We start from the raw sequence: 16,840 nt of genomic DNA, 5'->3' as shown, positions 1-16,840 counted from the left end.
GAAAGAGGAGAAAAAATAATTTGTAACTCTCTACAAAAGAGAATGAAAATGTTAAGGAACAAGTTAACAAAAGTAGGAAATGTAAGAAAGTAAAAACTTGTGAATAAGTGAGTCAAAACTGAAGCAAAAATTTGTCTGTTCAATACAACTACTATTCAAGAAGTGGTTAAAAGCTGCAAGATTTGAGAGGGCACCAGTTAAGATTGAGGCATGCTACACTCCTATTGGTGGAGGGTTGCTGCATAATCATTTGCATGCAAGTATGCATAAGAAATAAGTGGGTGTATCAAAACCAGTGGCAAAAGAAAATTTATACAAAAGAGGGCAGTATAAGTCAAGTAAGCTCTTTGGGAAAAAAGGTAAGATATCTTATTAGGATTTTTCAGAATGTTGACTATTTATAATGCAAAGTAATTTTGATTTTAAGATTAAAAATACTTTACCTAAAAATTGTCAAATTTCATTTGATAATCTCTATAACTACTTAAATAACTAACATTTTTTTTAAACTTAATAGTTTATCTATTATTTCACTACCTTAACTCTATATGAAGTTTGTCTCACAAGTGCTATAAAAATTGGGATGTAAATCTATATTACCCTTTTTCATTCTAGAATGACTGCATATTGTAACAAGAAACCACGAGTGTTTATTCTAAAAAACTTAGGTCTTGTAACAGTACACATCTATTTATAATTTTTTTTGTTAACCTGTGAACTGTGGTTTTACTAATGTTACCACCACACAAGTTATAAATCATGCAGTGCATGTGCAACTCACATTAATCATATTAATACAAATCTATACAAATTGGCCATACTCTATATAGTCTATACTCTCAACACATGTGGAAGAAACTTTTGTAAAATATATTCCAGTTGCTGAATGTGAAGTATACCTTCCCTACCTAATGTTTTTCAAATAAATATACAATGATCTCCAAAATTATTCTTTTTCCGTAGGATGAGAAACATGTTCAAATTGGATTAATTTATAATGTGACATACACGATAACTGTAAAAGGTAGTTATGGATAAGACTATAGCATTAGATAGTGATAAAAATAATTATACACAGTTTATTATTATGACAGATATAAATATAAAGAATAACACAAGCAGATTAAAAACACAATGTGAAACATGTAGACCTAGTGAATATTTATATTATTACAATCTAATGTTCTAAACAACACATTAAGAACAATTATAAAGAAAAATTATTTTTATAAGTAAAATGTTAGATCTACTGAAAAGTTTGGATGAAATGAAAGAAATATTTTATAATATAAAAGAAATGTTAATCTTATATCAAGTACGTAATCAAGGAATTAGATTTTTTAATACTAGTTTATTAATAGAAATGTATGTCATGAGAAGAGCTAATAACTGATTTTATTCTTAATTTCCTGATAATAAATCCAATACACCACAATCGACATTGATATAAAAGTATTTTTTGATAATATTCTTGGAAAAGGTTAAGTATTAAAAGAATAATATACACAACATAACCTGCAATGCAAACATATTCACACAAACATATATCTAATGACATTTAAAATTTTCAAATGGTGATTTGGAATCATACATGTTGAGTGACTTTGTTCACAATTAGCATAATCCTTTTATCATCAATAATCAGATATATATGGCTAACGTGTAGATTTTCTTTCATTCTGGGCCTTATACAAAAGGTAGTGCATTTTACTTCTTATAAAGAGATTACAATTTTATTAGACATGGAATCTTCATGCCATTAAATCACATTAAAAGGAGATACATCATGTATTCACACTGATAATCTATGGTTTAAGCAAATTTAACTGAAACTACAAGAAAAAATTATTTAACTGCATTCACTCCTATGGTATCACCACATTCTATTGTAAATCTAATTTATGAACAATTTAATATATATAATCTTAAAAATGTGTAGAAATAATGTATAATGTATCTCTTACATGATATGCACATATTCATGAAATGTAACCAGATGCTCCAGAAGAGCATCTGTCACATTACTGGTAACTGGACTGTTATTTTACTTTAGAAGCATTATTATACAAGCTCCTTAAAATAAATTCATTTGACGACTCAACAGTAACTTTCTAAATTTAATAACCATAAATATTGTTCATTAAAAATATAAGTACAATCTGTAACCTATTGTACTTTCTTTATGCCTAAATTCATAGAAACCTCTACTAAAACAGGTTTTTAATTATAGAACAGTACTTTCTAATAAATATTTGTCAATGGAGTTGAGATGTGGAAATACATAGAGCAAAGAAATCTAAAAATGAAGTACAGAAAAAGAGTTGCTCGTCTTGATTTACATGCTGACCTTCTTCAGATGTCACTGTACAATTATGACTCAATTCAACCAACTTACTTTTGTCAAATGGGTCTGCAAAGATTGGATTTCAGAGTTCATGTCTTTTACTTTTTCTTCAAATTTCATGGATTGAGACTTCTCTTGCTGAAGTTGTTCAGAAAGTTCCTGATTTTGATTTTTCAAGCTCTTGACCTGAATGCAAATAAATAAACATACATAACTAAAGTTAGCATTATCTTACACTAAAAATACATTTCCAACAGGCACTTACCTCCTTTCATCCAAAACTCTCTCAATCCTGGAGTGCCCTCTAAGCATTGCTAAACTTTTTCACTAACAACATCAGTCTTTTATACCCCATCATTTTTGTGCCATTACACACGTGATGATCTTGTGACTACCCTCCATCATTCATACTGCATCTTCTACACTAGAGCAGCTAGCTCTCTCTACTATTTGAGTAATCCTCACTTTCAAGAATTGGCAGCTATAAACCAGAAACACTAGCATATCAGTGGGAAGGAAGAGTGGGAAGTGGGTGAGGAGAGATAAGTGCCTATCAAAAATACATCTTGAATGTACAGAACTTAACTTCTAAAATGGCCTTACCTCTAACCCACAATTAGAATTCCACATTTTAAAGGTAGAGTGGAGAGTGAAAGTGCATCAATATCCAATCAAGCACAAAACAACTGCACTGAAAGAAAAGGTGTGCAAGAATATGAAAAGAAAGCACACCTGTGGGATACAGCACAACATTTGGAATGAGTATGATGTTCACTGAGTAATTAACACAGGAACAAAAAAGAGGATGGAACTGAATGCATTCAGAAAATATACTTTGTTATGATAGAAATTCCTCATAATGAAACCAACAAATGAGAAAGCCAATTTACAATAATAATTATTCAAAACTTTATTAAATCACAATGAAAATAATTTTACAGTGACAGTATTTACACAAATATTAATCTAACAATATTTATATAATTATAAAACAATATTGACACAATCACAAAAATACTAAAAATTAACTGACCTACACCACACACAATTCCAAGTTTTCTAAAAGTTTCAGAATACAGACATTGGGCAGTCAGTTAGGTCTCTGCAGAAGATATTAGCTTTACATTATCCTCATCAACATTTATATACTATCATAGAACTCTTGAAACTTCTAGACCATAAAAACGTGTGCAAGTATGTGTTTTTCTTATAGCAAAGCCACAATGAGCCACAATATTAGGGAATAGAACCCCTAATTTTAGAGTGGTAAATCAATGGACTTACCACTCTACTAGCAGGGGATGTCTGCAAGTGAATGTCATCACATCCTCACTAGAAAGCTTGATTTTAGTAAGTTTGCTGACCTCCAACCTGCATTCCAGAAAGTTTCAGCAAAGTATAGATTTCTAGGCCTAAGTCATGAGCATTCCAGAATATTCAATAACTTTTCTATAATTTAGGAATATTCAATGAGAATTAATCATTAATTATACTTAGGTATTTGACCAGATATTGCATTCAATATTAAAAACAGTAACATCTACATCTAAGCATTACTGTATTATTATTTATTATTAACATGACTCTGTAACAGATATACAATTTCAAATCAGTGGGAAAGTGTTTGTGTGTTTTTTATAGCAAAGCCACATTGGGCTATCTGCTGAGTCTACCAAAGGGAATCAAACCACTGATTTTAGCATTGTAAGTCCTAAGACTTACTACTGTACCAATAGGGAAAGTGGAAAAGTGCTGTATAATCATGACATGAAACAGTATGGCATAAACTAACAGGGAAAGTTTAGTGTGAAAGTGATAACAGACTTGTATGTGCATGTACCAAGGGTAGTGCCAGTGGATATGCTTTGTAAAAAATATTGAGATCAACAGATGCAGTCCTCCTGGGCAAAAAACATTCAGAGGAAGTGACTTGGATTTCTAGGATGAAGAAAAATTATAGCTCGTTGCCAACAGATATGCCATACTTTATCTACATGTGTAGTAGGCCATTATCCCAAACTTAGTGATAGTAACCCATGATGTGGTGCCACAGAAAATAAAACAACTAAACATGGTTAGGGCAGAAAAACCATGAATTGTTTATGAATAAGCTAAGTACAGTCCACTATGAGTAAAAACACCCAGGGGAAGCACCTTGAGATACATATTATGCCAAGTGTGGTTCATCAAGCTGAAACATCTAGAGGAAGCACTTTGAATAAGCTTGTAAGATCAACAACTAAGGTCCACCCAGGCAAAACAACATGCACATGAAGTACCTTTGATACACAGTATTCAATAGTTTCGCAAAGTGTGATCTGCCTCAGTGAAAACATCCAGTGGAAAGGCTTTGGATACATAATATTCAACTTGGGCAAGTATGCTCTGCTTCAGTATAAACATTTATGGAAAGCACCTTTGTGTACATCAAATTATATGAAGTTCAGTCTACCCAAGCAAAAAAACTTCCAGGGATTATGTCGTGGCGTATGTTGGACTATGCCGAGTGTGATCGATTTTGGCAGAAAACATCCAATGAAAGCACCTTTCACAAGTTTTTTTGCTTTTTTTTTTAAATCAACAAATGCAGTCTACCTGGGCAAAAACATCCAGAGTTAAGTCCTAGGATCTTGAATATCGCATTACTGTATAATCATTATTTAGTAATGAGTATAATGACAAGAGCCCTCTCTTGCTGAGTGGGTACACATGATATATAAAGTTTGGCTCTGTTCATTATACAAAACCCACTCAGAAGGAAACTTCTGCAGTTCACAACTTTAGTGACTTGGAACCAGAAGTTGCAAAATTCATTGTGCAAGAAGAAAAGGAGGTGCAATTCACATTACAGAGTCCAGAGGAACAACACACAGCAGACAGTACAATAAGTGCCTGCAATTCCCTATTTTGAAAAGCAGAAAGATTCCAATTAGAAAAATCATGGGTCAGTAGGGATGGGCAGAAATCCCAATCTGCTTCACTCATGATGGTTCTTTACATATGAAACAGTGATAAAAAAAGACATACACTCATACCACCAAGTAAATGGACAGTGGTCTTACAGATAAAACCTATCTCAACAGAAAGCGTTATAAAGTATAAAGATTTAGTGCTAATATAATATTAAGCATACCTAATCAGGCAGCACTTGTCATAAGGAAGGATCTTGAAGTATGATGTATAACAATTAAATGAGGCAAAAAATAGTAGTATGTCAACTTACCTCACTCAAATGCAACCAGATGTTTGTAGATTCACTAGAGGAGGAAGACGATACTCACCTGATAAAGGACAGTTAGGTCATGCAGATAACATGTGAAAAACATATTGGGAGTTATCCACATACAAGCCTGAATAATCTCCTACAAAAGATGTCAGTTTTGAGCAGCTAAAGACATAGTTAGATGATAAATGTGGTGCACAGAAACATTAAGTGGCAACATTCAATGGACAAGTCAAAAAAGGCCAGTCATAAGAGTTGATGAACTAAACCAATAAGCATAACATGATGCCAGGAACATACACATCAGAACCACAATTTACTGGTTGTGGAGTCAGTACAAAAGATTAAGTTTTTGAGAACAAAGATATCTGAATTTGGTTTCTCCTTGTTTGGTGATATAGCTGACAACAGTGAAATAGCTGGAATGAACCATCATCATGTAATCCCTAGGATGTTGAAATGGAATAGCCTCCTAGAGAAACCATTGACTATAAATCTCTTGGAAATCAAGAAAAGCCCCCTTAAACCACTAAGAAAACATTGATAAACATCTGAGATTCTGCAGAATGTAGAGTAATGGGAATCCCAACCATGGTCAGTTCCCTGTTAAGCCACCAAACAAGACTGAACCTAATGCCAGGGACAAGGATAATGGAATGGTCCCAGGGATTATGGGAGAAGTTCTAATGATAAAAAAGCATCCATTTAAGGGAATGTATGCAAGCTCAATCCAAGAAAATAAGAGCTTCCAAAGAAACTCACATACCCAAAAGAGAGTAAAAACCCCATGAGCAGTGAGAAAAGGAAAATGTAGGGCCAATGAGACTCCTGCAACATATCTCTGAGCCAAAGTGGAGAAGGGTGGGACCCTACAAAGATGGGAATGAAAGAAAACCCCAGTGAAATAACAGATGGAGTAGGATTAAGAATAGACCTCTCCTACCAGATCAGAAAACCCCAACAGGTTAGCATCCTAAAGTAAGTATGTGTGATTGACTAACTGAGCATGAGAAGAGGCAAGCAGAAGCCATTCATCCATGAAAAGAAGTACCTGACAACCCAACAAGTGAAAATGACTGACATAAGAGCATACTATTTGACAAAACATACAGAGCTAAAGAACCAATCACGAGCTCCCATAACAGAAAGACATAATCCACATCGATGAACTGAAGAAAATGGCAAGATAATGGAGCAGCTGATTTATGAAGATAAACATTCATCATGATGATTTGATGATCCAGAGGACTGGTGAAAAATATTCCAAAGTGAGATGTAGAATTCCATGGGGTTGATTGATTGATTTAGTGTTTTATGGCAAAAAGCAGCAAGGCTATCTGCACCAGACATTCGGTAAAAATGTAAAAAAAATAAATAATAAAAATAATAATAAATAAATGTAGTAATAGACATAAATGGAAATGAAGGTGAAACAAAAAAGTATAAAACCAATGTTGACACCTAGTCTACAATGTTAAGATAGAAGGCAGAGTATAAGAAGTTGTAAGGTATTTACTCTAGCAAAAAGGTAATGATCATAACCCGCCAAGAAGACTAACAGGTAAGTTCAAGAACCACCGTCAATCACCTGAAGTTGGCCTTTCCAGTCCTGGTTCCGGGTTATGTGTCATAGCAGCTATTATCAAAATGTAAAAGAATAAAAGTTTTAAAAGACACTCCACAAAATCGTAATAATGAGTAGCCAAATGTCCAGTAAAAAGATAAAAGTCAAGTAAATGGAGTAAAATTTGTAAAAGTAATTGAAGATAAAAGCAAAACGGCAATTAAAACAGAAAATGGCGTAAAAAACCAATGTTGACATCCAGTCAACAAAGTTGTAAAGAACTACCTGTAGCAGAATGGTAATGATCATAACCCGCCAGGAAGACTAACAGGTAAGTATAAAAACCACCGTCAGTCACCTGAAGTTGGTCTTTCCAGTCCTGGTTCCGGGTTATGAGTCAATATGGCCAGTACTAAAAAGTTAAGTAGTAAAAGTGTGAAATGATATGCAGCAAAAGTATAATAACAACTCGCCAGGACAACTAACGGATAGTTCAAACAGTAGTGTTAGTCACCTGAAGTTGGCCTTTCCAGTCCTGGTGTCGAGTTATTTAATGTTTTGGCCATTGTCCAATGTCAAATTGAAGGAGAGAGATTAAAACTGTAAAAAAGGAACCACAATTAAAAAGGTGTAATGAATAAATATGCAACACTTAAATGAGATTAAAAAGATTAATGGCCATTAAAAAATTAAAAACATTATCAAGGTGGACAGAGTCACCATCACCAATAACTCTGTCCAATGTTACAGACTGACCCTGGGAAAAAATATGTTTAAAATATTGCCGTCGTTGAGAATTGTAACGATGGCAAGAAAGTAAAACGTGGCTGATAGTGATTTGAGTGTTACACAAAACACACATTGGTGCATCAGTTCCAGATAAAAGAAAATGATGAGTTAAAAAAACTGTGACCAATGCGTAGCCTAGTGAGAACAACTTCCTCCTTCTGAACTTTATGGAAGCTAGATGGCCAAAGTCCAATTTTGGGTTTGATTTGAAAAAGTTTGTTGTCACGTTGCTCACTCCAAGTGGACTGCCAGCTGGCATGGAGCCGAGCCTTGAAGACACCATAGTCCATGAACAGAATAGGCATAGGAGTGATGGTGCTGAAGCAGACATATTTAGCTGCCATGTCTGCAAGCTCGTTCCCGCGAATACCAACATGGCCTGGTATCCAGAAAAACTGAATTGAAGTAGCTGCTAATGAGAAATGGGCCAGTCAGTTTCGAATATCAGCGAGAATAGGATGTGAGCTAACGTGTAGGGATTCCAAGGCAAGTATAGAACTAAGCAAATCAGTATAAATAGTGCAGTTGGAGTACTGCTCAGCTGCAATATGATCCAGGGCAAGAGATATGGCATACAGTTCAGCAGTGAACACAGAAGCTGTAGAAGGGATTCTGCACGCAACTACTGACCCATAGCAAACCATAGCAGAGCCCACTGAATTACCTGATTTGGAACCATCTGTATAAATGGGAACTGAATGATTGTTTGAAAGATATTCATTGAATAAAAGACGGTACTTTCAATCTGGAGTATCTGCCTTTTTTAGGTGACTGAAAGAAAGGTCACATTTGGGGGCTGTAATAAGTCATGGTGGGATGGGCCAACCTGTGGAATCTGCAATGTTATCCAAGGACAGACCCAATTCATCCAATTGTGCCCGGATGCGAAGGCCAACCGGAGCAATGACAGATCGTCTGTTCTGAAAAAGTACTGGCCACCGAGGAAGGAAAACACATTTCCAGGTGGGATGCTTTGGTAAGGAATGAAGTTTCGAAGTATATTGTAAAGATAGTTGCAAACGGGGAAGGTGTAGAGAAGGTTCATAAGATTCAATGTATATACTTTGAACTGGAGAGGTACGGAAAGCCCCAGTGCAAAGTCGAAGTCCTTGGTGATGAATGGGGTCCAGCATCTTTAAGGCCGAGGGTCTGGCAGAGCCATAGACCACTGATCCATAATCGAGTTTCGATCTAATAAGAGCACCATATACCTTTAACATTGAACAGCAATCTGCCCCCCAACTGGTAGAAGAGAGAACACGGAGGATGTTCAGTGCTCTTGTGCATTTGACCCGAAGCTGCTTTAAGTGTGGTATAAAGGTCAGTTTACGATCAAAAATAAGCCCCAAGAACTTGGTCTCCGGGACCACTGGCAGCAAAACTTCACCGATATGAAGTTCAGGATCAGGGTGAATACCCCGTCGATGGCAAAAGTGCATGCATACAGTTTTCGAGAGAGAGAAATTAAAGCCGTTCGCCAGAGTCCACTTCCGTACACAATTGAGGGCGGTTTGTAGTTGCCGCTCAATATATCTCATGTTTGACGACTGACATGAGATGTGAAAGTCGTCGACATACAGCCCATTCGCAACAGTGAGAGGGAGTTGTTCAATGATGGCATTTATCTTTATACTGAAGAGTGTAACACAAAATACACAGCCTTGAGGGACTCCAAGTTCCTGTACAAAAGAACGGGAAAGTGTCAAACCCACACAAACTTGGAATCTCCTGTCCATTAAAAAATTTTTTAATAAACATGGGTAGATGGCCACGTAACCCATATGTATGGAGGTCTCGCAAAACGCCATACCTCCATGTTGTGTCGTAAGCCTTCACTATATCAAAGAATATTGATACAAGATGTTGGCAGTTGAGAAAGGCTTCTCTGATAGATGTTTCAAGACGAATTAGGTGGTCTGTGGTGGAGTGCTGTCGACGGAACCGACACTGGGTGGGCAAGAGGAGGTTGTTTGATTCAAGGAACCAAACACGACGAGCATTAACCATCCTTTCTAATGTCTTACATAGACAGCTCATCAAAGCAATTGGACGGTAGTTTGAAGGAATCTTGGGATCTTTCCCTGGCTTAGAGAAAGGTAAAATAATAGCCTGGCACCAGGCATCAGGAAAAACATTCTTATGACAGATCCAGTTGAAAACAATCAGAAGGACATCAAGAGAAGCAGGAGATAGATGGTGCAGCATGTCATGATGAATATCATCAGGTCCAACAGACGTACTGGCAGACCGATGAAAGGCCATTTTTAGTTCCACCAGGGTAAAGGGACAATTATAGTCAAAGAAACAGTCATTTCGAAAGGAAAGAGGTAATCGTTCTGCCCGAGTCTTGATGGCCAGGAAGGTGGAGGAACAAGCAGAAGTGCTGGATACCCGGCACAAGCTTCCACCTAGAGTGTTAGCGATGTTCCGAACATCAGTCACCTCCTGACCATCAGAGAGTAAGATCGAGAGGAGAATAGAATTGTAGTGTCCATTAACCTTTCGAATCCTGTCCCATATGATCTTGGAACTGGTGGTAGAAGATATGCTGGTTCTGAACTTAATCCAAGATTCCTTCTGGCTTTGACGTCTTACCCACCTAGCATGTGCACGGGCCCGTTGGAAAGCAACCCGGTTTGAAAGTGTGGGATATCTACGAAAAGTATCCCAGGCCCGCTTTTGAGCCTTCCGTACTAAGTGGCAAGCAGGATTCCACCACGGATGAGGATATCGTGGAAAACGTGTCGAGGTTTTAGGAATACACTGAGCAGCTGCATGTGTAATACAGTCAATTACCGCTGCTACACAGTCGTCTATTGATGGCTGATTTACGATGGCAGGATCAAGTTCTGCGAGAGCAGTGAAAGTGAACCAGTCTGCCTGATCCAGCTTCCACCGGGGCACGCGGGTAGGGTGGCATCGACCACGGCCAGTCTCTTTCAAAAGGATCGGAAAATAATCACTGCCTAGTGGATTACTGTCAACCCTCCATGAAAAATGGGAGAATAATGAAGAGAAGCAAACTGAGAGATCAATAGCGGTAAAGGACTGACTAGGTGCATGAAAGTAAGTGGAAGAACCAGTATTGAAAAGAGAAAGATTGTGATCAGAGAGCATCCGCTCTACAGATCGGCCCCTCCTATCAATAATAGCACTTCTCCAGAGGGGATGATGTCCATTAAAATCCCCTAGGATTAGAAATGGAGATGGCAATTGTTCAACGAGAGCATCAAGATCTGATTGATCATATGTCTCTCCTGGGGACAGGTACAGAGAACAAACAGTGATGGTATGACCCAAGTAAACACGGATGGCTACAGCCTCCAAGGGTGTGTTGAGTGACAAAGACAGGGAGGGCACGTGTTGATCAACCAACAGTGCCACCCCTCCATGTACTCGACCATCACATAACCTGTCATTTCTGTACAGAGAAAACTGCCGAATGGAGACAGTATCAGCAGTTTTGAGAAATGTTTCTTGTAAAGAAAGACAAACAGGATGGTAGGAAGCAATCAGCGTTTTGATATCATCCAGATTAGAACGTAAACCTCGACAGTTCCATTGTATCAAGGTAGCCATTTTTAAGAACGGGTAGGTGAAGTGGCTGGAGAACCCTTCGGTTTACGACCACGTCTTTTTTCTTTACTGTCTTTAGTCGGAGGAGGTCTATCAACCTCCATGGCTCCTGCTCTGGGTCGGGTGGGCAGGTTTTTGTTATTGGAAGGGGAATCCAGTGACTGAGAACGCGAACGAATAATTGTTTTGTCTCTTGTGGCGGGAGAAAAAGATGTATCAGAAGAAATGCCTGTATATGAAACCGAAGGACGTGGATCTTGAGGTTTGTTGGAAGGTATGGGAGGAACAGAGATGGGTGTGGAAGTCGATTCATCAACCTTTTTAACCACGGAGGTCAAAAGGCTTTTCATTTGTTTTGAAAACGATTCTCTTGGAGGCACAGAGAGATCTGTCTGCACTCCCACTGTAGTTGTAGAATGAAGTGCAGCAGCATATATCCGAGATGGAGTTGTGGACAGCAATTTCCGAGCCTCAGGATAACTAATGTTATGTGTCGTTTTCAAACGCTGCACCTCTTTTTCCTCCAACCATTTTGGGCAAGAATGAAAGTAAGAGGGGTGAGAACCATTGCAGTTTACGCAATGTGGGCTCATGTCACAGTCATAGGCATCGTGGTCCTTGCCTCCACAACGAGCACATGTCAGGGAACCACGACAAGATATCTTTGAGTGGCCGAATCTCTGACATTGGAAACATCGAAGAGGGTTTGGTATGTATGGCTGAACCCTGCAAATGAGATAATCTGCCTTGATGGTGGCAGGTGCACGTGGTGAAGTAAATGTTAAACGAGGGTATTTGTTGGCAGTGTAACTCCATCTTTGCAGTGGAGATGCCTCACTGCAGAAACTCCTTGAGTGGAGAGACCAGCGAGAATCTCTGACTCGAACGTTCTTCAAATCCTTTCAACAATAACTCCTCGTGAAGAATTCAAGGTAGCATGGGGTGTAACCTCAATAGGTATATCCCCAATTGCCTTTGAATTCAAGAGGAGTTCACTGTGTTGGGATGTGGATGTTTCAACCAGTATGTCACCAGATCGAAGTTTCTTTACTGATTTTGGAGAGCCAGCAAGTCCCTCTAGTCCCTTTTGAATAAAAAAAGGGGACATTTGCCCTAAAGGTTTTTCCGAAAGAGAATGTAACATAAGAAAATGAGGTAATGGTGTGTTACTGATGTTGAAGATTGCTGTTCTGAGTATTCAAGACGTGGTCGCTACCCATTGACTGTTTTTTACAATTTTATTTAAATTTTTTGGAGGATCCATAGGAAAAGGAAAAAAATTTCGGTACCCACTGACCCCACCTACTATGGAGCCCTACAAGGGGACGCACTACAAAGTCACGCAAGGACAATGCTGCAACGCCAGGGTTTCGTGAGCACTATACCCAAACACCAGCATCAGGCACAATGTCCACAACACCCGTTGAGAACTTACAACACTGGTACTTGGTTAACTCTAGCCCAAGTGGACCAGCCGACTGACCCAAGGGGGGCCACCCAAAGGCCGCCCGTCTACAGGAATTCGAGGCCAAAGTGGTGTGTTAGGGTTGGACCCCTCAACCACCAGGATCTTCTACTCCCCTTCACGGGTCGCCACGCACGGCAAACACGTGGGTGGATGTTTAGATCCCAGAGAAGGTAACCAGATAGAACAGAACTTTCTCTGGGAGGTCCCCTCACCACGTACAGGAATCCACACCGAGGGGAGAATTCCATGGGGAAGCAAAGTGGTTCCAGATACGAGTTCAACCATTACAGGTCTCCAAACTCCCATTTTCTAAGGAGCAACAGTAAGATAGAAGTAACATCCCTATGTGAAGAAGTCTGTTCAAGACATAAGCAAGACAATTAGGAGAAGTACGATCTCAAGGAAGAGGGAAGGAGATCTGGGAAGTGGATAAGAGAGATGCAGAATTGAAGTCAGAAACCTGTAGATACAACCCACAGAACCCACAAAACTGTTGTGAATTGCAGCCAAAAAGAAACATAAGCTAAGCATACTTAGAGAAAGTACTAATGACTAATGAACAAACTGAATGTGGAAGTTTGTAGTGTCTACAAAGTATAATGAACCTGCAAAACTCTAAAATTCAAACTAAAACACAAATCAATAAGCAACACAAAGTACAAAACCACCAAAGGCATTTAAAAGATAAAAGACACATAAATATAGAACGTATAAGTTTACTGAAAGAGCTGATAAGACAAAGAACATGAAAGTAAAACCTACCCTGAAAAATATAAGAAAATGTGCCGTTATTCATAAAAATTTTTTCCTCAAACTAATCTCCAATTACATGCTACCGGCAGTAAAGAAAAAAGAATAAAAAAATGAAACATATCAAATACTGAGCAGAGAAGATATGAAAGACCTAAATGATTGTGCATGGAAATTAGGTCAACCACACAAGCTTACAAAATTTGCAAAACATGGGTATATCTATTAGAAATGAGGACTACACTCTGAAAAACTTTCCACAGATCTCCTGGAAAAAGAAAATAAAAGAAAAATACCTAACCCACAAGATGACATGGAGGCACTGTAACAGGTAGAAAATGCTGTAGAAAGTAAGTTTCATTCAATAGTTATATTCTACCTAACAAAAATCATAATGTCAAAGGACGAAATTGGCAACTGAACTATCACAAACAAAAGTTTGTGCTTCTCAAACAGACATTGTAAACCCTGAGGCTTGGGAACTCATTTTACAACCATTGTCTTCCATTATGTGAATTACATAATCTGCTACATTAAATCTTGAATTCATACGATCACATTAGAATTTTAAGAACAAAAATATTTCTAAAATAAACAAGTAGAAACAATAGAAATCAAACAATTTGTGATCAAGCACAATCAAAGTTTTGTAGTCACATTGATAGCAAGTTAAAACATACACATTTACATACGAGAATGCCAATCAAGAAAATGAAGTTTACTCTAGAATAATACAGAGCTAGTTGCGATAGTATACAGGGAACAGTATGACTGGTGGAGGGTAATCACATGATAAGCACATGTTCTGAAATGATGCAAAACTTATGGAGTATAAAAGACTGGTATACGGTTACTGAAAACTTTTAGCAACGCTTTGGGTGAGGAGAGGTGAGACCATTTCAGAATTACTAATTTAAACTCTTAACAATGAGACAGTAAACAATTTAATTTTCTGAAGGACCCTTCACATTAAGTACATCTTTTTGAACTTCTGGTACAAATATTTTACCACCAATTTAATGTTTTTTAAAACAACTGTCATTTTAAAACTTGTGTTGAATATCATTTGCCTAAATATAATAAAATAATGATCTCACAACCTGAAAAATGTTGCTCAGTGTGCATCATAATAACTTGAATTTTTTTGTTCTTCTCAATGAAATCAAACACTTACACAAAATGTCAAATAATGAAAACAAAGTGTACATCTTTTCAGAACATTTGCTTGTATTAAGGAAAAAATTTCTAATTTTCACTTTACAAACTCATATCAAAAATTCATAAATCACTTTTTTGTGAACCTTATGAAAATCATTTATAAATTTTTGATAATGTAAAAATTTTAGTACTGCACTGTGTAATACTGACAAAATTCTCTGATGTTTCATAAAACTATAATATAAGGTTCATTAAATTCATAATAATTGTATTATGTTATGGAAATCAATGAACTTTAACTATGTTTGTTTTTCCTTTGGAGCAAACCCACATTGGGCTACCTGTTGTATCCACTACCATTGTGTGAATTACATCAGCTATGTTAAAATCTTGAATTCATGTGAACATATTAGAATTTGGAAAACAAAATATTTTTAAAATAAACAAGTAAAAACAACAGAAATCAAACAAGATTTTAGCATTGTAAGCCTGTAGACTTGCTGCTGTACTAACAACTGATTTTTTACTAAGAATTTTGTGGAGGGGGAGGGGTAAAGTCTAGATGAGACTGTGTAAATAATTAATTCCAATTAATTCAACTTTTAAATGAAGATATTGACATTTACATTTCTTAAAACACACATATCAGTGACACCAGATTGTCTAAACAGTACCTCAGTTTTAAGTTCATCTTCTTTGATTAAGGAATTTTTAAGCTCATTTTCTTTTGTATCCAATTCAGTCTTCAGATTCTCCACTATCTAGTAACACAAGAAAATATTATAGTTATAGCTTACAATAATGCTAAAATTTATTTTTCTATTTATAATAACAAATATTTAGAAGTATGTAAAAAACTAAAAAGTACATTAATCCCGTAAAGTGTAAAAATTTATTCTTATCTTTTTTGAAGCTCAAAAATACAAAATTGAACAGAATTTCCATTCTATTCAAATAACTATTTATAGTTAGAATTTTCTTAAACAGAAAAGGTATTTTCAAAGATACTTATCATCCACTGACACCTAAGCACATAGATGGTCTTATAGAGCATTCCATTTTGACAGATCCTGTTGCAACCTGTAGTAATTATAGTGAAAGTGGTTACTAGTGCAGAAATGAGGAGAGAAAAAATTCCTATTTGGGCAGTACTCACTACAGAGTAGAATCCAGTGAAAAATAAAGAGATCAGACAAATATGAGTATATGATTGAGGAAAATACCTATGGTTAGTCTAACAGATGTGATCAAAACAGCTACAATGGATATTCAAAAACCCTGAAAAGAGGAAACTGCCAGATCATATAAATAATGAGATAGGAAAGTAGTTGTAGTAGTCCAGATACCAGCTCACACAATGTCTTCCAGGGTGCAATTCAACTTGGTATCTAATGACATAGATATATGACATGCAGAAAGATTTCTCTCCTGTAATGATAATCCATTAAAGACCATATGAATCAACTGAAAAAGCCATCTTGTGAGGGTAACTGGAGATAACTCATGGGAAACAGAAGGATCCCAATGACTGAATAATTGGTTCCTACTGCCTCAAAATGAGTCTAAGAGCCACATAATGCTTCACAGCCTTGACAAGACTAAAGAAATTATCAGGATTGGTATAGTCATAAGGTATGGAAATGGCTGACAAATGGACTGGTGAGAAGGGTCTTTCCTCTTACCTAGATGCTAGAATCTTGGGAAGAAAAATCCTTTGGAGGTAATGCAGGACAAATGTGGAATGACAGAGTCCCATACACATGGGATGCAAACAACTCTGAATGACTACATCCACAGGCCAACAACAAAAAATACAGTTTGAGAGGAAGGAGAAACAAAGAACATGAAGATAAGGACTCAAAAGGAGAATAAGCTAACATGTAAAACAAATATGAAATCCCAATTTGGCAAATTAAAAGTTTGTTTAAGCCAAAGAATATGAAAGGATTTTTGTAAACCTGATAGAAC

The 16,840-nt window shown here is 36.9% G+C and overlaps 1 protein-coding gene across 4 annotated transcripts in view; it reads right to left on the bottom strand.

Moving 5' to 3' along the window:
* The window catches only part of LOC143256892 (uncharacterized), a 68,733-nt gene that overhangs the window by 36,984 nt on the left and 14,909 nt on the right, over positions 1 to 16,840 (bottom strand). For 3 of the 4 annotated variants that reach the window (XM_076514711.1, XM_076514714.1, XM_076514712.1), the window contains 2 exons: positions 15,547 to 15,633; positions 2,396 to 2,530 (listed from right to left, as the gene is read on the bottom strand). In XM_076514711.1, the coding sequence (XP_076370826.1) occupies positions 2,396 to 2,530; positions 15,547 to 15,633 (222 nt within the window). The remainder of the gene's footprint in view (positions 1 to 2,395; positions 2,531 to 15,546; positions 15,634 to 16,840) is intronic. The other variant, XM_076514713.1, reaches the window with a different exon arrangement.

This window comes from Tachypleus tridentatus, chromosome 7 (assembly GCF_004210375.1).
Source record: "Tachypleus tridentatus isolate NWPU-2018 chromosome 7, ASM421037v1, whole genome shotgun sequence".
In the NCBI taxonomy this organism is placed as follows: domain Eukaryota; kingdom Metazoa; phylum Arthropoda; class Merostomata; order Xiphosura; family Limulidae; genus Tachypleus; species Tachypleus tridentatus.
The sequence above is the reverse complement of the archived record's forward strand: the minus strand, read 5'-3'. Positions and strand labels throughout refer to the sequence as shown.